The 23,448-nt window shown below is 45.5% G+C and overlaps 1 protein-coding gene across 13 annotated transcripts in view; it reads left to right on the forward strand.

Moving 5' to 3' along the window:
* The window catches only part of ncam1b (neural cell adhesion molecule 1b), an 80,909-nt gene that overhangs the window by 47,770 nt on the left and 9,691 nt on the right, over positions 1-23,448 (forward strand). For 3 of the 13 annotated variants that reach the window (XM_030108493.1, XM_030108495.1, XM_030108503.1), the window contains exons 7-16: positions 461-621; positions 3,809-3,951; positions 5,669-5,692; positions 13,253-13,282; positions 17,258-17,408; positions 17,539-17,726; positions 18,112-18,208; positions 19,783-19,956; positions 20,531-20,659; positions 22,429-22,431. In XM_030108493.1, coding sequence (XP_029964353.1) covers positions 461-621; positions 3,809-3,951; positions 5,669-5,692; positions 13,253-13,282; positions 17,258-17,408; positions 17,539-17,726; positions 18,112-18,208; positions 19,783-19,956; positions 20,531-20,659; positions 22,429-22,431 — 1,100 coding nt within the window. The remainder of the gene's footprint in view (positions 1-460; positions 622-3,808; positions 3,952-5,668; positions 5,693-13,252; positions 13,283-17,257; positions 17,409-17,538; positions 17,727-18,111; positions 18,209-19,782; positions 19,957-20,530; positions 20,660-22,428; positions 22,432-23,448) is intronic. The other 10 variants (XM_030108499.1, XM_030108501.1, XM_030108504.1 and 7 more) reach the window with 5 other exon arrangements.

The following is a 23,448-nucleotide window of genomic DNA, read 5'->3' on the forward strand; positions in this document are numbered from 1 at the left end:
TCACACGGCCGGGCAGCCACTCTTGAACCTGCTTTTCGGTTGTTATTTGTCACATTTTCACAGTGCGATTTGTTTAAAAAGCTCTGAGTCACAAAGCAGATGATCACACTCGGTCGAGTCAAGGACGCCGAAATAATGTTCTTATTTACATGGATGTGAAACGGTGACAAACTCCTGTTTTTCCTGCAGGATCAGATGAAATTCTGTCGATATCAACTGTAAATATGAAATATCCAAAAGGCTGCAGTCTGAATGTTTTGCGGGATTCAGTTGTTCTTCATCAGTGGTCTTCCTCCCTTTGTCCTTCAGTGATCGAGAAACGACTATATTTTGTAAAGACCTGGGGATTAATTTTTTTTTTTCTTCTTTTTTTGAGCCTTGCAGGCTGACGCAGGTGAAGAATGGCCTCTGAAATTGATGATGTGAGATGAATGTATTGTTTAATCCTCCCATTCTGCAGGAATGAAGTGGAGCTGGAGGCCGGGCAGAAGTACAGCTTTAATGAAGACGGCTCGGAGATGACGATAACGGACGTTTCCAAACTGGACGAAGGAGAGTACACCTGCATCGCCAGGAACAAGGCTGGGGAGAGCGAGAAGGAGCTCAGCCTGAAAGTGTTCGGTGAGGCGCAGTCTCTCATATACGTACAGTACCAGCAATACGAAGCGGTTCCAACCGTGTGGGAGTGATGTATATGAGCGCGGAGGCGGAGGAAGAACAATAGTATGGGTTTTGTGTCTGTTTTCTAAGGCGTACAAGATAAGGTGTTGTTTCGCTGTGGGTTGTGATTGTTTCATGGTGAAGGATTTTCAGAGCCGGCCAAGTGGGATGAGCACAGCGCAACTCTTTGAAGATTTTGTTCTCTTCCTAGCTCGCTGTTCCGCCGTCTCAATAGCGGTGATTTCATTCCCAGCCGCGGTTGGAGTTGCTGTCGTGTCAGTGGGTTTCTTCCCTGGGCTAACAGGTGCAGATTATTTTCTCGGCTCCATAGAGCTCAACAGGTGAACGGTTGTCATGAAAATACCCGGGATGGCTTTTAACACACATTGTTTACCTCATTATCGCAAATGTTTTCTCACCCTCTCAGCGCTGCGGTTCCCTCACGTCAATTTGCGACGAGCGCTGTGTTTCATTACGAATGTCTACCACCGCTTATTAAAACTGTAAATATGGAATTCCGGTGTTGTTGTGGACTTTCTGCTGAACCTGAATCAGTCAGTCTTAAGTGCTGGCCTTTGCTGTGTTTGGTTGTTTATATTTACTGCATGAATACAGAGTGAGTGGGGACGTTTCATGTTGTGTCTGTGTGAGCCAAGGTTTTCCTCTGGTTTTAAATTGGTGTCTAAATTGACCACAGGATGTGTGTGTGTTTGCCTTGTGTTGGACTGGCGACCAGCCTCCACCCACTCCACCCTTCCATAGCTTTTTTTATGTCTTAAAATATGTGTATGTATTCATTTATGTCACAAAACTACGAAGTTTAGGCACTTACATCAAAGGTGTAAATGTTTTGATCAAAAATGGCGTCATGTCCAGCTAAATAGAAAGATGAATCAGTCGAAAAGGGAAAAAAATAGTGTACCCCAGCATTACATTGATGGAATATGAGCAAAATCAGAGCTGAATTTATCTTTTGCAGAGAAAAACTGGAGGATGAAAGTTTGAAACTGCAAGCTGAAGTGACACCAGTCCACCAAACCCCCCCCCAGACGGAGTGTCAGCCCAAAGAGTTATTGGAACTTTACTGAATTTAACAAAGAAGCTGTATTTCAACTTCCTACCTTCAACTTTTTTTGGAGGGGGGGGTTAAAATTTGGGTTACTCAGGAAAACGGTTGAGAATGACTGGACTAAAAAGCTCCGTACTGGTTGATGTAGTTCACTCGACTGTCGTGCAGCATCCCGCCACTAGTTGGTGCTGCAGAGGCGTCAGGGAGCAGTCCCCCTCCCCGCAGCACTGCTCGGGTAGGCTGCAGCTATGAAACTGTGCAGTGGGAAGTTGGAGAGATGGCTGCAGTTTGGCAGTACTTTGATCTCCAGGATTAAAACAAAGCAGCATATAGGCTGTGTCAGGGAAAAAAAAAAACTCTGCTGGAACAAAGTGCAACTGCGTTCAACTCAAGCATTTGATGTTAACCTGCGCGGGACAAAGACTGCTGCTGCTGCTGCTGCTAGTCAGTCTTATGTCTGTTCGCCAGCAGATGCTCATATCCCACCTAGTCTGTGAGTTCAACAGATCATCACACCATCCATGATGAAACATGTTGATCCAGAATACATTTCGACTCATCATTCCACTGGTCTTGTCTAACACACATGATGTATATCTGTTTAACTGTTGTTCCCCTTTACGGCGGTGCCAAAGGTCACAGAGAGGACTGCAGGGTTGAGCACTCGCACATGTAAAAGAAAAAACGAAACATCAGCCAATTCCTCCAATCTCCAGGAACCTGGGAAAGCTGCCCGTAGCGTTTATTTCGGAGGTTTTCTGCTTTTGTACGTTGCTGAGAGTGGGCGTATTAGGGCTGACAGCCTGTCTTAGCGTACCAGGGGGGCTTCAAGGAAAAATGCTTCACACCATTTATGATTAATAACTAAATATAAAAGAAAGAGCAGCACTATTATCGATCAAACATTTGACCCTAGAAATACTTGAGGTGCCTGAACCGGCAGCTTTTAGGATTCAGCTGAAGGTAACAGGCGGCAGACAGAAACAAAAAATGGTTTTATTTTCTTGTGTGAAATGGCCAAAACATGCAGATCACCGCATGTTCTCTCATATCATAAAACCTCAAAGTACGATTCAGACTGAGAGAGTAGATTTTCGTGGCTTTAAAGCAGGGTGACATTAGTGAAGCAAATGGTTTCTGCACTGATTACCTCTGAATGCACACAATATGTGAGCGGCGGTAGCTGCGAGGCCTGGCAGCGTATTATTTGTTTGTGCTCGTCCAGGATCCTCTCTCTCCCTCTCTCTCTCTCTCTCAGCGCTGTCTCCCAAGCATCCGACGTTAATGAACAAAGGACTGCAATCGGTCAGGGCTCACACAGCCTCTTTAAAGAATACCAGCCTGGATTCCAATCCTGCAGTTTATTCACACCTTCAGATGCTACATATGCAAGTATTTAATTAGGGAAAACAAATACAAACCACAGCTGTTGCTTTGTTCATCAAATAATTACCAATAATGGTTTTTAAACAACAAACTGTTTTTGGATTTTTTTTTTTTTTTTTTTTTTTAATTTCGTCTCGCTGAATATTTAAAATTAACGTCGCCGTGTTGTTGTTGAAAAAGCTTACGCTCTATCAAATGCTCTGCCTAATCCATGCGTTCATCCTTCATGGAGTGAAATGGAAAAGACGAGTCCGCAGAGCAATGCTTGACTGCGCGCTTCAGAAGCTGCTCTTCAATTTGTTCGGCTGCGCTCGTGTCTCCGGCGCTCGGGCACCCCGCTGCGCTTTCCGGGGAACTCAGGTGTGCTGGAACTTGACAGTTTGCTCATAACTGTAAACAAGAACGAAGGCCGGCTCCTTTGAGATAGGCTCAATAAATTATTACACAAATTACGTTTGCATCCGCACATGGTTATCGCCGCCTCGCCCCTGTTGGGGACCCGGAAAGCTTAAATACACTTTTTGTTGCCATAAGAGAAAAAAAAAAATCCCCCTCACCTGTCAGCCGCTGATCCTCAGCCTCCCTTTGAACTCTTCCCAAATCCGCCAAGTTGCTCTTTTACTTCTTGTGTTCTACTTTGTGCTGCCGAGACACCTTCCTGTCAAGTCACGCCTCCGTTCTCCTGTCCTACAGTGAAGCCGAAGATCACGTACATCGTGAACCAGAGCACCTCGGAGATGGAGGAGCAGGTGACGCTGACCTGCGAAGCCTCAGGAGATCCGACTCCCACCATCAGCTGGAGCTACGGCGACCGCGTCTTCACAGAAGGAGAGCAGGTAAAATGGATGCGGCGGTGGGAAAGAACTCTCTGAGCTCGCCACCAGTGTCCTGCAAGGACTTTTTTATTTTATTTTTTATTTTTTTCTTGTTTCAGGTAATGACTGAGAAACTCAGTGTCCCTGTTGCTTTAGATGAGGGGTGTGTTCACGCTCGCTACGTGTGGTCCGGTTGAAATGGACCCCGGTACGTTTATTGTGTTAGTGCGCTCCATTTAAAGATCCTGACAGCTCATTGGTTTGCAGCTGACTGGCGGTGCAGAGCAAAGAGCCTCGAGGAACCAAAAGCATGTCGTGATACTGCAGTTGAGTTAGATTTTTGCACAGATAGAGGAATTCCTCTTTCTGCTTTGACTCTTTTTTTTTTTTTTTACATTTTGTTGGCGATCAAGTAATCCGACATATTGTTCCATGTAGCCGTGCACAAACTAGGAAGTCACAGAATAAAACAGCTGTTCAGCCTCTGTTTTATTCACATTTTTGGTCCAGTGTTAGAAAATGCCACTGCGAGAGCAAAATAAACCACATTCAGCCTTTTTTCTTTCTTCAGTCTTTGTTCATATCAGTGAACTGCACCCCAAGTGGGAACACTGCCTGAGTCTAAATGTCAGTTTTTTTAAAAAAAAAAAAATCTGTACACACTGGGAAACCCTCATAACTAAAGAATAAAGAGGGAAGCTGTGTCAAGTAATCCTTGAAAACACGAATTTTGTGCAGTTTGCAGTAACTCTGAATTGGAAATTGAAGTTTTAGTTCAGTGGAAGCTGGTTTCTCCTGCGATCTTGATGTCTTCCTTTTTTTTTTTTTTGTACAAGAAGAAAAAAGTTCATTTCTTTCATGGCAGCTCCTTCGCGGTCGTGCATGAGCGTATGAAGCAGAACTGGGACACAGTTAGTACTAACCACCAGGGAGAAACTCAAACCTGCAGGACACTGGTGAGCAAAGGGGAAAAATTGAATAACCTTGAACTAAATCCATGTGTTATATTGATTACGTGCAGGTAGGGGGGCCTTTGTGCAGGTTCACTGCTGAAAACCCTCAGCAAGAGTTTTTTGTACTGCTGGTCTTTTACCTGAAATTAGCAGCTACTTTGAGATGGCCCAGTGGATTTCAGCTAATTAGCTCGGCGATAATCAGCCAATATTATGGAGCACAATTAGATTCTTCTACCCAAACTTCAAGAAAATCCGCACCAGAAACCCAATTACACCGGCTTCCCAAAATAGGCACGTCAATAAAGATAAGCAATTAAACTTTGCCTGCTTCTTATTGTAATTGCAAGAATGACACTTGAATAGTCAAGTGTCGGCTGAGCATTTTCAATCACTGTTGCCATTATTCTGCTCATGCCAGTGATTGAAATTTTTAAATACGAAACTGTTAAAAAATCACTCTTCTCAGTGGGTAATCCGCTGCCATCTTTTCAATTTGCTTTGGCGCTGCGGTGGCGAAACGCCGGCTTCTTGCCTTCCATTACATCCTAATACTGTTTGTTCCCTTGGTAACATCGTGCACATGTTTCCAAACCATCGGAGTCATTGAATACCGGCTCGGTATTCTGGTGCATCTTTTGCCCACATGGCTTGGTTCTCCAAAGTCTTGGTGTCTTGCTACACTTGTGAGGTAATGAGGGTGAAACTGCTTGAGAGATATACTTTAAGCTCATGGAGGAATTCTGGAGCCAGTCCATTACATGCGCTACATTTTCTTCCTACAGGCACATCTAAACAGGATCTATCAGGTATGAAATCCACGTGGCACAGAAATGCACTAGAGTAGTGTTACAAACTATGCCTCCAGATACGACATAAAAGAAATTCCTCTGAAATCAAATCTCGCCTTTTTATTGAGAAATTTCCCAGTTTCTTTTTGAAAAAAAAAAAAACCCCAAGGAATGATCTCATCAGAGTTCATGAAATCGATTTGACCGCTTGCATGCTTTCCAAACACAGCCTGAAAACTTCACTGATCTGGCGACGGGAAGCGTGGCGAGCTTATCCAAACCAGATCAGATGAAAACTCGGTTAATGGCATAATAATAGCGGTGATAATAATAACAATTAGGGAGACACCATTTCTGTGTCGCTGTTGCCTGATCATCTCAAACTTTCCATCACAGCATGCGGTGGCCTGGATTCAAGCCCGGCTCAGTTTGTCTCTCATCTCCATGATACTGTAGATTGTCTAACATTTATGTCGGTGTCACTTGAAATCTGGGGACAAAAGCGCTCCGCCTCAAATCTGTTTAAGTATCAAACACTGCAATCTTTGTCACTGGTGATCAATGTGGCCAACGGAGGAGTGGATTCCATTCCAGGAATTTTTATTGAAATTTTATTGGAACTTTATTGCCACTGATGTGAATCCAAAAGGCTCAAAGGAAACTCTTTACCACCTGTCAAGCTGTTTGATATTTAAAAATACATTTTGAGTGGAGCCTCACTCGCATGTGCAAAACACACTGCTGCCACGTGACGCACGCCGGGACGGTCCTGCTGCCCCGCTCAGAGCCGCACTGGAGCCAACACGCCGCCCAGTTAGCAGTTTGCGCCTCAGACCTGCTATCCGTGAGAAACGGCACTTCTTCATCGAACACGTCTCTCAGCTGCCTCTTTCTGCCTGCGCCAGGTCGGCTTGTTTTGTGTTGTGGAAGCGGCTCTAATGGACGAGGAGGGACCCCTCGCCGCGCCTAAAAAACACTCCGTTCCACAGCCCAGACTCTCGCCATTATATCTTATAAAAGACACTACCTGGAAAGCTATATTGTAGGTGTGAAGGCCGACTGCGCAGGGTGTTTGGCAGAGGAAATAAATAACTCACACCAGAGATTTGGTCTTTACCAAAAAAGAGGGAAGCACAGTGTGCGTTACTTACCGGGTTTTGAAGAGTGCCGCACCGCGGACCTTCGCAGGATGCCCAGCTGTGCAGTGGTTGGACGCAGTGTGTTTTGTACCCTAGTCGGCACTACGCTCCGTGACCTGTGGCATTTCTTCACAGCCGTCTTTAAAAAGAAATGATTAGCAGCCTGACTGAGTCACGTAGCGGTAGATTTCTAAAATTTAATCCTGACTTTCAATCATCAGCAGGAGAACAGACTGGTCACCAGGACATGGCTGCTAATCGTTTGATCTGTCGTTCTGTCTGTTCATCTGATGTCCGTCCATCATGCTAATCATCGCAACAGCTGTATTTCATCTGGGGTGAATGTGAAAAATGTGACAGCATTCATTTTTTGGGTGAACACGGTGAATTGCGAACAGGATATTTTGCCATGAGTATTTGGACGTGATATTTTTTTTCATTTCTGGTCAGAAAAGCAGCCCAGATCTCCGTGTGCCGAGCCTCTTTAGATGTGTGGTGGTGACGACGGCGCAGAATTAATTAGCTGATTTCTGAGTGTTTTTCACTTCCCTGGCTCCCTTGTTGCTCAGCCTCTTTCAGTTCTTGTTAAAAAGAAAAAGTGCTGCTGTGTCCTTTTTACATGCTGAATTCTCTCATCATGGATTGATTTATTTCCATGATGTTCTTCACCCAGATATACTGATTTTCATCTTGCAGATGTGTTTTTTTTTTTTTTTTAATTTTATTTTATAAGACACTATAAAAGAGCACGGCTGTACACGTGCGATCATAGTGGATGGTGAAGAATAAAAGTTACAATAGTAACAATACTCAACGTTCAATTCAACAGTTGATAGAATAGGTGAAGCTGCTATGTTTACCAGAATCTTTTCCATTATGTAGTTTTGTGCATTCAAAGGAGGTTTAAGTTGTCTTGGTGCTTTAATGCTTTCTTTAAATACTGTCAGAAGCGTGAAGGTGAAGGTGTATTTTAGCTTGTTTCCATTTTTAAATCCCGGATACAACCTTGCGGATCCCTTATGAGGAGAGATATTTAAGGTTTGTGTTTACATTGAGTGCTACCAAACAAAACACATTCTGTTTCCCTGGAGCCCTGACTAATGCGTTAAGTGCGTGGCCTTCTGAAACCTCGAAACGTGTGCCGCCGCTTGCGTTTGTTGATGCATTACTGCCAATCGTGGATCAGTAAAATAACTAGATGGTAGTAATGTATATACATGTTCACAGGTGAGGAGAAACAAGTGTGTGCCCACCTGCAAAAACATCGCCACATGCTAGGTTTGATCAAAACTTTGTGTTACTGTACCTGAGAGAGAGAGGTAAAAAAAAAAAAAAACCCAGCAGTGAAGCCGATTCATATTCGGCCACCGTGCCCTTTGAAGTAGTCACCTTGTGCAGCCGCTTCGTGCTCTCAGTGCTCCTGTCACGCTTTGAACGCTCCCTGGAAGTTCAGGGAGCTGTTTTTTCCTTTTTTTTTTTTTTTTTTGTCATACATTTCTACCGTCTGCAGAATCCCCTCCGCTGCTTCAAAACAGTGCACCTTCCTCTTGAAAGAGGAAGAAGAGGTAGGGAGCCAGAGCGCAGTAAAGTGAGGATGGCAGGGAGCAACTATTGTGTTAGTGCAGTGAAAAAACTTGAGGCTTACGCCTCTTTGCATCCTGTTAGCAGACACGTTATTGAGAAGCTAAAAGCCAGTATGACACATCTCAGGTTGTTTGCGCTGAATGCTGTCTCTCAGGCGGCGGGAACGTCGATGCAGAAACTCACAGTGCGGGACGGCATGAATGGTGGAGAGAATAATAAGCACCCTCTGCGTCTCCCTCCTGACCCGCCTCGCCTCGCCTCATTCACACGCCCAAGATTGCTGTTGGTTCCTGCATTGTAGCTGTAACCGCCGCTCTCACGAGGAGCGAGCCACTCCGGGAGAGTTTGGAGACACAGTTTGCGCTCGTGCCTCAGACGGCGGGTCCACGCTGGGAGGTTTTGGTCCGTCCGAGGGCAGTTGAACTTACTGCCGTACCCAATGCTATAAATCCACGGCGCTCAGCGGAGCCGGTTCTGGAGTACTGAAATCTAACCCCTCACAGGGCGACAGAAGTTTTTGTTTGCACTTTCAGTGTTGTGCTACTTGCAGTTAAAATCTCCCCAGGGTGCATTCTAAATAAGTTTGGTGCTTTAATAAAAGCCAGCCTTCAGTTGCTGGGCTGACTCTTGAACATGCCTCCAGTAGAAAGGGTCAGGATTTTTAATTATGTTCGGCCCTTCATGAAAACCGCGATGCAGGATTCGGAGGGATTTGTAGCTCAAAATGCGGAGCTGCTGTTTAGTGTTTAAGCAAAAGAAGAGATGGGGATTAGAGGACACTTTTTGATTCTGTTTTTCAATCATTGCCGAAACAAAGAGGGTTTACATGCAGACCAACAAATTCTGCTAAAGATTAGCTTTCATTGTCGGGCCCCTTTCGACTGTTCCTGCTCTGTGGCGGTGTCAGGTTGTGAAGGTTAAAGAAGAGACTAATTCAGTCTGAAAAACCTCCCACACACAGTCTAAAGTGTCGGCAGACAAAAGCCTTGTGCGCTAACCGTGAGGAAAAGGAAAGCCCATTGTGGGGATTGAGAGAGATTATTGTATCGTACAATAAGACACGGCGGTTCTGTACATGAAACGGAATGAGAGGAAGGTCTGATCACAAACTGTTGCACAACTGTGGGAAACGGCATCAAACAGCTGCTTGTGGAAGGCCTGTTCTGGTTCTGTTTATGTGTCTATTAAAGTTTATATTTATATATAAGCTTTAATCAACTCTCCACTTGGTGTTTGCGTCTCGCAGTTCTTTGAATCCATTCGCTCCAAATCACTGCAGATAAGTGTGTTTGTTTAATAAGTGAAAATGTAAATGAACTGTTTATCCATGCTTTGTACATTATCTACATAATGAGTTGTTTTGCTTATTTGAATACATATTAAACATTCTGCTTGATGCAGACTTTTCAAGCCGCAAATATCTGAGAATATTTTGGGAACTAAAGAGAAACGGGAGAAAAGAGAAACCATCGTCTGGCTGCGCCCGAGCCGTTTCCTGAACGGGGCTGAGTTTCCCAGACCAACTGAAGTGCTCTGCAGTCCTGGAGGTGTTCAGTCATAATCCCGCAGACTGTAGCCTCGCATCCGGCGAGCACGGACACCAAATGTCTGAACGTTTGGTTCCTCTCGTACTGAGCAGGATTACTATTGCAACAACTCATCACCCGTTCCCTATTAGAGAGTGAACACGAGATAGTCAGCGTTGCTATAAACCCCAGCGGTCCGTTATTCCTGCTCTGAATGTTGTGTGAGCTCCTAAAGCCCAGTGAATGCAGAGGACTGGGTGGCCTTGCTTCAGCTGTCTGTGTTCATTCTGAAAATCCAGATCAAGGAAGCTGCCCTGCTCCGCAGGAGGGCTCTGCCCTCCCCGGGCTCGCCTCAGGACTCCTGCATTAACGTCTGACAGTCAAACGCCCCACCTGTCACTGTCTCCGGGCGGGGCCGGGCGATAGATCGAAATCATGCATGCAAAGAGAGAAACTGCAGACTTCATACAGTCCACTACTCCGCAGCCTTTCAGGTCAGAAGATACACTTATAGATAAAATTCATTCTCCCAACCGGAGCTTAAGCACTGTAGAATATAAATGATTGGTTGCTGATTGAGGTAATTAGACGCTAAGAGGAAATGATTTGTAATTAATGTTGTGTGGCCGCGGAGCAGGGAGGCCATATGAAACACGGGCGAGCTTCACGTGTTGCATGACAATGCAAAGAGGAGCACTGTTTCCCCCACAAACACAAAGCTCCACTCATCCGCGGCTCGCCCGTGGCGTGAGGGCGTCTGAAAGCACCGCTCGGTCGTCTGCCAGTCCGACGGCCGGTGACGACACGCGTGAGCGTGGCGTCACCGTGCGAGGAGAAGCCCTGCGTTTGTCTCCCTTCTCTTCACGCTGACATTACAATTCATGTCAGAACAAAAAAGCGAGGATAATTCTGGATGGGAGCGAATAACAATGGGCTGGAGGAACGATAAGTCCCAGGGGAAGCGTCTCCATATTGTTCTCGCCGGGAAAAGTGATTGTGCCGCGGTGTCTTCTATTTTGCGTTTTCACATCTGCTGTTGTTCGCTGTCCCTTTGTCTTAAACAAACACCTGCCACAGATATGACAGCCACACTTGACGGCTCACTTTACAGCCGAGGCGGCGCTGCAGACGAGCGTGAGCGCGAGGAGCCCGTGTTCCACTCCGCTAGGCTGCTCCTTTTAATTGGCCTGCTGCTCTTTTCTCGGCACTCGGATTATCTGCAGCCAAGTGCTGTTTGTAATAACGCCGGTGTGTTTGACAGTGGAGGACTTCCACCGCACCCGAGTAAATGTGGATCTGCACTCATGCGTTGATCTCTTCATGTGATTCTCTTAATAACTGTTCAGCTGTCATTTTTTTTTTTTTTCCCCAAGCAAAGGACGGCGGAGGCTCGTCAGCGGTATTAGATACCTAACGAACTGAGACCAGATAAATTCACACAAACCATATGTCCTGTCGCGTTCATAAACCTCCTGCTCTGATTATAAGGCAGGAAACCTCGCGGTTGCCTTTAGATGTGAGCGCTGATGGTTTGATTCACTGTTTTGCCCTGCAATCATTCCAGCAGATTGCTTTCATTTACTCGCCATTTTCTCGCCGTTGCACCTGATGAAATGGCTGTTTATCATTTTGTTTGTTTCGCCTCAGTACTCCTTCACTACGTAGGCCCATCGCATCCCATCGCCATGCTTAACATGTTCCTCCATAGAGCATGCCGCCCGGAGCGCTTCCTGTCCCGTGGAGTCGGGTTCTTGGCTGTTTGTGATTTTAACGTCATGTAGCATGTTGGTGGAGCAAAGTTCAGAGTGTCTGTTGATCCAGAGTGTTTACTGTTTATCATCCATGGTGTGGAAAATGATTTTCTACTCAGGAGGATGTTTTGTTGTAACTGAGATGCCATTTATCTCAGTCGTTTTTTTTTTTCTTTCCTGAACCTCAGAAAACATCATAATGTATTAAAATGTTCAAGTCAAGGTTTCCGAAAGCTTAAATACATGAAAAAAACCTAAATCATAATTCCTGTTTGAAAGCTCTCTGTCATCCAGGTAGTGCTACATTTTCATTTTAATAACTGATGAAGCCTTGCAGATCTTTAAAACTTCAATAATAGGAACCGACGACAAAAAAAAAAAAAAAATGAAATGCAAATATATATATATTTTTAATTTCTATCTGTATTTCTCAAAATAATTACATTTCTAAATGAGTTTCGAGCTCCATGGCCTCACCTTGATGAAGAAAAGCACATTGAGTGAAACTCATATTCAACTGAAATCACACACTGAGAGTAGGCTAGTCATGAACAAATGTTTGGAGCTGCTCATTCACAACAAGTATTGACAAAATGGAAACTTTTCCTGGACAACTTCACTGATTTATATACAGTACAGTGTTGTGCAAAAGTTTCAGGCTGGATTCTGGGTGGGAATCCTGCAGGAGTGCTCTCCAAAACAGTGTTATCGTTATATAGTAGAATAATGTAATTCAAACTTCTGGGTGACTTTTCAGGAGCTACAGCAGCAGCTGCTGTAGTTTAATGCTGTGCAGAATCATTTCTCAGCGCAACTGAAGCATAACAGTAGAAACGAAGGCAGGAATTATCTGAATCTGTAGCGAACTGCTGCAAACAGCATCATAAGACAAGGCTGCATGGAGACACACGTCTATTCTCATGTAACAGCAAGCTGCAGCAGTCGTCCTCATTAAAATCTTCACTTCATGTTGACAAACAGTCGTGTTCAGTGACTTAATTGATCGAGCTTCTGATATTTCTTTGTGTCGTGAATTGCTTTTCTTTGTATTCATAAATAAAGACAGCGGTCCAGGAGTTAATCCAGCTTTATTGGCTTTTTTTAAAGTCAATATCACTTGGAGCCGCAAAAATGGGTTGCAAGTCGATAATTGCTGCGCTGCTTTTAGTAGAGACGGCTGACATATCTCTGCTGCTGTAGTTGTAATGGAGTCACCCCGTCCTGATAAACCAACACCCTTCTTATCAGGAAGCAACTGTGCCGTCCTGATGCCGGTAAACTTCATTGTTGGAGCAGGAATTCACACGGAGTGAAAATCCCTCCCAAAATTCACCTCTGAAAGAAAACGCTGGGTTGTCACCTAATAAACGTCCTGGAGAGGAAGCACAAAGCATACCAATTAGGCTATTTGCAGACTGGCAGCGAATTCAGACATTCAGCTCAGGTATGGTGGCTGCACAGAAAGTAAAGTGGAGTCCTAATACAGGCTCAGCGTGCAGCATCCCAGCTTCACCTGCATGAGGATTGCTTTCTAAGAACTGCTCTGCCTTTTGTTTGTTGTCTCTCTGTCTTCTGCAGGCTTCATGGACTCGGCCTGAGCAGCACAAGGTATTCTAAATGCATGACTTTTCCCTACACCCATCCATCTTTCATGTCACAGGAGCCCAATTCAATTCTGGATGGATGCAGATCAGCGCTGGTGATCAAAGCAGGGTCGGGAGGAGTGCAAACTGAAAATGATGCTGTAGCAAAACAGGCCCGTGCCAGGCTGTCTGTCTCTGCTTTACTTCTTTCACATCAGGTCGACACGCTGTAGCCTCTCCAGATTACGCTTTCTGGTTTGTTTTGTTTTTTTTACCTTTTAAAGATCCTGTTACAGGGAACAATACACTCCTTTTTCTTTGAACACGCATGATGCTACAATTAGGACTTGCATGTAGTTTCTCTGGAGATTGATTTTCTTTTTTTCCTAAAAGGTAAAGCACATCAAAGATCTCTCTGTTCTTCCACCCACATCTCCCAAGTTCTGCCTCAGACCACTGCCAGATCTTAAGTATAACTCTAAAGGGTATTTTTGATATCAGTATGTGGTTTACAGTTTGTTGGAGGGGAGATGGATGAATTATGTGGGCTACATAAGAGGAAAAAAAAAAAATGAAAGGAGTCTGAGTGTGAGAACAAGAGCCTTCTTTTCAGAGAGAGTGAGAATTGGCCTTAGAAGGCGCTGCCCACAGACGCTTCTCTGCAGCTCCCTTCACCAGCAGAAGAGACTTTTTTACATATGTGTGAAATTTGGTGAGAAGCACTTTGCCAGACCCAACAGTAGTGCTGCGAGCACTGAACTGATGCTTCCATCCATCTTCTGTACAGCCCGATCCAAGGCGCGCGTGCACACGCACGCACGTGAGCAACCCATGCATGAACGGGGAAAACATATAAACTCCACTCAGAAGATCTCCAGACTGGAATTCAATCACGTTTTTTTTTTTTCCGTCACCATGCCGCTTATATAACACACCTTTAAAACGTCTTCTCACAGTGAGACCGTCTTTTAGACTTTCTGCTTTTAGCTAATTAAAACACTGTTCCCCTGATGAAAACATCAGACACGTATAAATTCAGTACTGAATGCAATTAACCTCAAATGCATTATTTTAAAGAGTGAGATTAAACAAGAGAACCCAGAGAAAAACCGTCGCTCATGCAGGGAGAAGAGCCAAACTCTGCACAGAAACTCTCCCGCCTCGGGACCTGCAGGACTGATAACCTCCACGGCGCCGATTCATCGTCAGGATTCAAAGCGTAACTGAGCAAACCGAGAAAAGATCACAAATTAGGGTTGCCACTGTTATTTATAAATATATCTTTTAGCATTTACCAGTGTTTATTTATAGAGCGTTCACTTCTTCAAATAGCTGTTCTATTTTGGACTCAAAGGGAGCGACGCTCGAGAATAGAATTGGTCTTTTCCTTTTACTCGTTGCTTTAATTTTGTTTTTAAGAATGGCTCCTTTTCACGCCTTTTGACAATGTTTTATGATGTTAGCTGTCGATATTGAGGCGATATAGTCGTTTGTTATGCATTCGTCACTAAACGCTTAACAAAAAAGAAAAAGTACATAATCACAGAGCCTCGCTGCAGGAGGGCAGGAAGAACCTTTCTCATCAAGCCCATGCTGACAGTAATTACTGGCTTTGTGTAAAACTGATTTACACTCGGTTGCCCGAGCTTTTTTTCCTGCATTAACAATAATAAACTGTCAAAGTAGCGACGCCTCCTGTCGAGCTTTTCTATTCAGCCTCACTCCGCCTGTCTGGATGAAACAAACCGCTTCGGACGTTTGGTGAGTGATCAGCTGATCGGAGGCGAACGAGCCAAACCGGATCCTCTGAGTTTTCAGAGCAGTTTTAAGGAAGATGATCCGGAGCCAAGAGGCACTTTTCTCTAAAACAGGAACGAACGCATGACTCACAAATTACACCTCAGCGGCGCGTCTCCCGGCACATCTCTGGCTTCAGGTTGTGAGTGCGCTGCTTTCCATTAACGGATAAGGCAATAATAATTTTCACTCTCTGACATAATGATACGGTTTTAAAGTTGACCCGCGCTTTGAATTGATCCGTGCGAATCTCCCGGCAAGACATCCCATTATGAGGCGCGCGGCGCGGAGGAGTGCGAGCGTGGAGCTGTGCAGGCATGCTGGGCATGTTTGTTGCAAACACCCAGGAAGCTGAGTGTTCATTTGACGAGCCGGGGAAAAGAAACGTGCCATTTTTATGCAAAAAGCCATTTTTTTTCTGTTGAGACGTCAGTTAAACATGTCTTCAGTGTAATCTGTGACGCCGATGGCACTGCAGACCGGTCTTTTAAAGATCCCTCCCGTCAGTTTGGTTTCTCCCGTGAGGGATTATTCCCATCTCTCCCCTGATTTATTCCAGATTTTCACTCAGACATGTAAAGCAGGTTTACGCTGTTTTACAAGTGCATAAAAAAAGTCTGTAAATAGCTGTAAAGGGTGTTTGCAGCAGACCGCTGGTCCGGTGCGTTGCAAAATCAGCCTGAAATTCCATTGTCATAAAACATGCATGAATCACTACATTACATTACAGTGAACGCATAAATTTGTCTGGCTGATGATAATATTCATTTCTGGCTTTATGTAGGAAGTCGGAGGCTGCAGACCCCCCGGAAATAACCCAGATGTCGTTTCTTTGAAGAAACTTTTAAATTCCTCTTTCCTAAAAGTAGGAGAACCGTGTTAAAATGTCACGTCAGCGCAGTCCGCTCTCTAACAAGGACGTTGTGGTATACCGGCCATACTGTGGCATGTTGCACAGATGCAGGAGTGGGAAACAGTGGTACAGGAGATGAGAGGGATGCTGCAGGCGCGGGGGTCAGAATGAAAGGCTAGTGTGTTATGTAAGTCTCTCCCTGGTCCTGCGACCCGCCGTGCATAATGAATGCCCCAGACATGCTTTGTCTATTGAATTTGAATACAAAACTAAGCAGGGTTTCTCTTACATGGCCGCCCCGGCCGGGCCCTAATTCAATATGTGTAAAAGCATTCGGCCATTGTTTCGCCTGCAGACTGGATCGCAGCCATGAAAGCAGCTTAGATATTCTCTATGCAGCACCTTGTTGAAGGGAAGATCCTCAGAAGCACCAAAGCGAGCTGCACACATGGTTTGAAAGCATGTCCCAAATCCATAAATTAAGTATGACAGTTTCACATAGATGAGATTCGATGTGTCATTAGTCGCTCAAATTGAAACGATATTTTGAAGTTTAGTCAGCTCGCCTGTGAAAGCAAAACACGATTAGAGTCTGTATGAAATGTTGTAATGAGGAAGATCCTGTCGGGGGAAACGTCTTCTGAAAAAGGTGAAACTCGGCTCGTCTGAAAGCCGATATTCTGGTGTCACACCGCAAACACAACAGCAAGGAAGCGACATATGTTAGGAAGCTTTAACTGTGAGGAGAGCGGGTTTGAAACCGGAGCGGGAAGGTCACTTACACGTCTCATTAGCCAGCTGTCTGTTGTTATTTGTCTGCTTCCCGATGCTACGTGACGAGTCACGTGCCTTTCATGACTGAGGACCGGTTCAGGCAGCGCCGCAGCCCGGCGCTAACCCAGTCATTAACCCAGAAGATTTACTTTAAAAGAATAAACGGGGACGTGCGCGGGGACACTCAATCAAACGCTTTTGGCGTAAAAGTGCAAGTGAGGCAGATAAAGGCGGCGCTGTGCCGTTCGCCGTCATGCATCAGCGTATTTCTCCGGCTGGTGATGAGGCCTCGCAGTGAAGAGCTCGAGATGGTTTCTAGTGCTTTCTGACATCAATTATTGATCGACTCCCCTGCACTGTCAACCCTGTCCTTACATTTCCACACCTTCGCTGAGCCTCTCTCTCTTTAATGAAATGTTCATTAAATGCGGGCCGTCCTGGGTGGATCTCTTCTTCAGGTTGCACGTCTCTCTGCAGAAATGCCTCTCTGTACATGTGGGTGTGGAAAGTGGCACTAATAACGGAGCGGGACGCTTCATTTCTCCCTAACCGGACTCGTTTTCTGCCGCCATTCAGAGCCTGGATGGGATTGTAGTGGTGAGGAGTGATGCCCGTGTGTCTTCCCTCACCCTCAAGTACGTCAAGTACACCGACGCCGGTCAATACCTCTGCAGTGCGCGCAGCGCCATCGGAGAGGATGATCAGACGGCGTATCTGGAGGTCCGCTGTAAGTGTTTCCTCCTCTTAATGTGAGTGCGTGACACTAGAAATGAGTACGCTGTGGTTGTATTCTGAAAAAAGAAAGGATTTTTTTTTTTTTTTTTTTTTTTCTGTAAAAATGTACTTTTATTCCCTAGATGCGCCTAAGATCCACGGCACGGTGGCGGTGTACACCTGGGAGGGGAATCCGGTCAACGTGAGCTGCGAGGTGAAGGCCCATCCCAGTGACGTGTCCATCGTGTGGCTGAGAGACGGACTGCAGCTGCCCAACGCCAACGCCACCAACACCAAGGTGTACAGGACGCCCTCAGCCAGCTACCTGCAGGTACGCCCTCCAGGCACACCCTAATGTACACAAAGAGCACACACACACACACGCATGCAGAGGTCGCCCACGTGCACGCGCTCACACAAACGTGCACCCCCCGTTTCATCAAGATTTCATGAGCACCGACTTGAAGAGGAGGGTTTTCTTTCAGCTTCATTGTGGGGGGAAAATCTGATGAATTATTCAGCAGCGGGAAAGCTCACAGCAACAAATAAAAATAGGCTACTCAGACGGATAAAAAGGTCACCTTCAGAGTGTTTGACACACAAGTTTGTGCGTCTGTTTTGGTACACTGCCCTTCATAGATTAAATGCTTTATTTCTTTTCCTTTTTTTTTCTCCCTCTCTCTCTTTTTCTCTCTTTCTGTCTCCCTCCCCTCTAGATAACCCCTGAGTCTGAAAATGACTTTGGGAGCTATAACTGCACTGCTTCAAATGAGATGGGCACCGAGTCCAAGGAGTTCCTGCTCATTCAGGCCGGTCAGTGAAGAGGCTGCCGTTCAAAGCGGCCGGTCCGCTTCCCACCCTCAGTCCGACTGGCTGCAAACATTATGACGTCTGATGACTGATAGCAGCGTTATCGCACGGCGGATTGAAAAGCTATTTAAAAACTCACACAATAAGCAATAAAGGTGTAGGTATTGTAAATTTCATTAGAGCCTCGCCGCGTCAACCGAGAGTGGTGCTCCAGGTTTTCTTCTGCTTCTTTAACGACATTCAAAATGTGACAAAAAGAAAAAAAAAACAGCATCATCTAACGCAGCAATTTGAGACCACACAGAAGAGAGTTTGTCCGGAGGGGTAATAAATTCATCCTGCAATGTAAGTGTGGTGAGTTAATTTACTCCCCCACTCCTCCCCTCCCCTCCGCTGCTGCTTTTACACCAGCAGCACCTCCAACAAGTTACTGTGCTGAAAAAAGAAGAGTCAACAACACTTAGTCAAAGTTCCGGCCTGGTGTTCCAGCATCTGATTCCCTCCAGTCGTCACGGCAGCCATTAGGTAAATGGAAGCCAGAGCACACAGATAAAGCCACTCCAACGCCACCGTTGGAAGAAAATGAATTGAAATCGCCACATTCTTCTCTCAGGGCTGAAAACACGGGCAACTGCGGTAATTACAGCGTGACTTTTTGTACCCGGGATTAAAGCGATGCCACACAGGAGCCTGCACACACACCGGAGTGTGTGAACCGGCTGTGATAGGGACCATCTCAGCAGGTTAAATGCTTCTGATAATGTAACGTCGTCTAAAAGAGGAGCTGCAGCAGCCGATCAACTAGAAACCAGTTGTCAGGAGTTTTTCAGAGAGCGTGAATTAATCACAAATTATATATAAAGTTAAATCTTCTGCTGTGGTGTGTTTTCAGCCGTTTTCCAGATCAGCTCCGGCCCACGCAAACGCAATTTGTGTATGAAGATGAAATGATGAATCCTCTCCCCGTATAATGATTTGATTGTTTGATTCTCGCCTGTGCACAGCTTTGTCATGTTTTATTCTCTGGCTTTAGGCAAAGCGTAATATGAAAAATACAGAAGTCTTTCATTGTAACCAGATTAGCATATTCTTTATTCCCAGCTGTTTCCAGTTTCAACATGTTTACTTTATACATTAGGCTGTTCTCAACTGACTGCAAGGAGCTCGACTTCGTCTATAATCCTTTTTTAAGCTTATTAAACTCAAAGTCTCTTTCGCTTTTGTTTTCTTCTCTTTTCGTCGTTTTTCCATGTACAGTTTTCTTTTAAAGGAATAACTTGAATCAGTAGGCCGTCCAAACCTTTATATTCCCCCCCTTTTCATGATTCATATTTTTCTCAAATAATGTCAAAAGTGTGCAGGCTTCAGCGCAAAGAAAAGCAGCCTCCCTGTCAGAAGTCATAGATTTCCTGCGAAGATGAGCCGGTGTTTAGGTGCATTTTGGAGCCATTAGGAGCTGCGAGCGCAGTCTGTTACTGTAAAGGAACAATGGACTCTGACAGCGCCGCGCCGGCCTGCAATCTCCAACTTTTTTTGGCAGTAATTGCGCTCATTTTTTTTTTTTGTCCCGTCACCAGAGGTTCCATCAGCCCCGTCCATCGACGAGGTGCGGCCGTTCTCCACCACTGCACAGATCCTGTTCACCGAGCCCGAGTCCACCGGGGGCGTCCCCGTCCTGAAGTACAGAGCCGAGTGGAAGCTGCAGGGCGGCAGAGGCGGCTGGGTGCACCGCGTCTTCGAAGCCAAAGACGGTAACGACGGCCGGGCTCAAGCCGGCGCGCCGCTGTATGAAATTACTTAATGAAAATCAATAGCAGCAAACGGAATGGGCCAAATGAGACAAAACAACAAGCCAAGGTTGTTGTTTTTGTGGAGCATCAGTGGATTCACATTCTTTCTTACGTGTTTCAGCATCTTGCATGGAAATTTTTTTTGATAAATCATAAAAAATGTGCAAACTAGTGGTGAGACACTGTTATCATTAACAGGATGATGACAAATGGGCTTTTTGTTTGAAATGAGAAGCAAATATTTTTTCAAAACTTGTGTCACGAGCAGATGCATTCTGTACATTTAGACAGAGGCGGCAGTCATATTTGACACAGCTGTGATTTCTATTTCTGTGTGTCTGGTTTTAGGCCGTCTCCAAATAGATTAATCGCTTGTTTAAACACTGTAGGGATGAAATGAGAATGGAGCTGATCAGTGTTTGCTTGTGATGTGAATTAATGATGCAGGTATTGTTGGAGCGGGTTTGTTTTAGGGCTCATCAGAGCCGCGGAGGCGTTTTCACCCGGGTTCGCTCTGCCTCTGATATCGTAACAGGCGCCGCCGGCGAGGTGACCATCACCGACCTGAAGCCGGACACCGGCTACAAGGTGAAGCTGTCGGCCGTCAACGGGAAGGGCGAAGGTGAAAGCAGCCCCGTGGAGGCCTTCAACACGGAGCCCGTCCGTAAGTGAGACGCACCGCGGCGTCGGGAGCACACGGTGAAAGCTTCTCTCTGACCCGCCCGACCTCCAGACACATCGCCCGAGGAGCGAATCCTCACCGAGGAGAAGAGTGGCAGCACCGAGATGAGCCGGACGCCGTCGCATTTTAACTTATTTACCTGATTGATCTTTGATTTCCAGTAGAAAACTCCTCATAATAAAGGGGGCGTGTTCCAGATCAAGCGCCACACTCTGCACTGCTTTAAACTGGCTCACTCGTTTCACACCCACTTGGCTCTGCCGGCAGAGTTTCTCTAAATTCTTGTTTTTACAGAATTAATATTTTAAGGCTCGTCTCATCACAACTCAAGCAGCTCCAAATATTAGAATGTCACTGAAGAATTTCATTACTTTTAAATGGTTTCTTTACTCATAAATGAAACGCTCCTCTAAAGATTAGAATTGTGATGACTGTGGCCTGTAATAATGGCCATACAGTGAAGACAGTTGCACTGTCTGAGGAAACAGGAGGTCCGCCTGCATCCCGGCTCCATCAGTGAGCTTTCACTGCCCTCTGTTGGTCGGAGGCTTGTCTCTTTTGAGGAGGACGATTTCAGCTCGTCTTCATCTGGTCGTGTCTTTTTCAGTTCATCGCTTTAATCACACTTTTCTTTCCCCCTCCGTTCATTTCCTCACCTGTCTGATGTCTCATCAGGCCACACTTACAAAAGTAAGTGATTCATTCTTCTCCCATCTCAGTGACAATTTCAAGCTTTCAGAGCATCAAACCAAATACGACCCCAGGTTTTATTGAAATGTGTTTTTGGTGCTGAAATTTTTTGAAATTGCAATTTTGGGAAATCAGTTTAACCTCCAACACAAAACTATGGAGTAACTACATTTTGCTGAAAACTTTTTCAAGGAAATCAAACTTGAACTTAAAGTCGCTGTTGAAACAGCTTTTGGATGCAGGCTTTCTCTTTATTTGATCTACCTTCTTCTATCATTCTGAATGCAGCGATCGGCTGTAAAATGTCTTGTTTTTCAGGCTCCTGTCTGTCGAGCGTGTTATTACAGAGACTTCAGGTGGTCATTTGTGCAGACAACTGATTTTGATTGCCTCTGTTCTCTTGTATGTCCCCAGACGACATGTTTCAGTTTGTCACTGAAGACGCAGGTTTGTGCCGTAGTGGAGAATAATGGCAGATTAGTTGTTTTTTCTCTCTAGTTTCTCTCCCTGCAGAATAACCCCGTCACACCTCCTGATTACCTGCGTTTGTAATAACTTTTAATGCGTTGAGAGAGGTGGATAGTTCCCCTGCAAGCTGCGACCCCGTGTGCCCGGATCACGGCTGCAGACTCCTCTGGGTCTGCTCCGTAGACGAGATTTTATTTTACTTACTCCCGATGAGTTCACAGCCGATTTATCCCGCTATGAATATTAATTGGGAGTCTTGATTTGCAGCCGGTAAATTAATTGGCTCAATGACAGTATTAGGAAACTGTGCCAGATTTCGGCATTTCAGAAGCTGCACATCCTCCCCGTGGCTTCAGGTGTTCGGTGTAGCGTGTGCATGTTTACCTTTGGATTAGCCCCGTGAGCTTTGATCAGTCGGCTGCTTTAAAGCGTAGCGTCCCTGAAGTCACGGGGAAGAACGTCTGCGGCTCAGTCGGTGTCTCTCAGTCGGCCCGTCAGTCACTCCGTGTTGTCTCTCCTGTCCCTCCTCCATTTCCTGTGTCTGTGACTCTCTGGCGGCTTGCATGGCGCCGACGCCTCCCTCCACACCGCAGAAGGTAAAAGTCACTGATGGCGATCCCCAACTGCAGCGGGAGAAGCCCTCCATTAACAGCGCTGCTGCGGCCACGTAACACATTAATCCGTCATGTAAGCGTTGGCCTCAGCGGGACAGATGACGGCGATCCAGAGCCGCCTTCAGTCGCTGCAGAGTCTTCCTGTCTGAAGGGCGTCACTCCAGCGAGGCCAAACTCTGGAGGAAACCCCCACATGTGACGCGGCTCCTTCTAATAACCGAGAGAGGAACGGAGTCGGTCTCCTCTCTCTGACTGCGGTTCACTCCGCTTATGTTTCCACGCTGAGGGCTGAAGCTACATGACCGTTCCCATAAATATCGTGGTTAACATCGGCTTTAATTTCATGCTCCATTGGTTCAATCAGCTAACGATACCCGACCCCATCAAGAAATTCTGTGAATCTGAGGAATAAACCCAGACGCTGCACACGGCTTTGTTTAGCAGGTACAAGGCTTCAAGTGTTCAGATGTTTGAGTTAATAAATGTGGTCAGAAGATCTCTGGAAAGCCATTATTCAATGTTCCAACTCGCCACAGGTGAGAGTTTCCCGCTGCTCTGATGTTCAACCTGCTTTGTGCTCTGAAGTGATGATCAGGCACAACTCTGATATCTTTACAGAAGTGAAAATAAATGTTTAGCAGAAGAATAAATTGAGTATACTGGAGGAGAACAAATCAATAGAAAGGTGGAGAGAGTTCTCTGTACTATGGAAGTCCGTACAACACCGGCTCACCCCATTAATCTTTCAGTGTTGCATAAAACCTTAAAAAGTTTGATTTCTTTTTTTTTTTTTTTTTCATTTGGGTCTCTTTTTGGAGTCGTGACCGGTGCCTGCAGCACAACTAAACAGTATTTCTGTAGTTATTTTCAAGTGTAGCTGCGCAGCGACTTGTTAAGTTAAGCAGCCAGCACATTTCAATCACCAGCGCGGAGCAGTAAATAAAGGATGACATTTCGATCTGTTTGTGAAGAAGAGAGGCTGTGAACTTCAGCCGTACA

Source organism: Salarias fasciatus, chromosome 14, assembly GCF_902148845.1.
Source record: "Salarias fasciatus chromosome 14, fSalaFa1.1, whole genome shotgun sequence".
NCBI lineage: Eukaryota > Metazoa > Chordata > Actinopteri > Blenniiformes > Blenniidae > Salarias > Salarias fasciatus.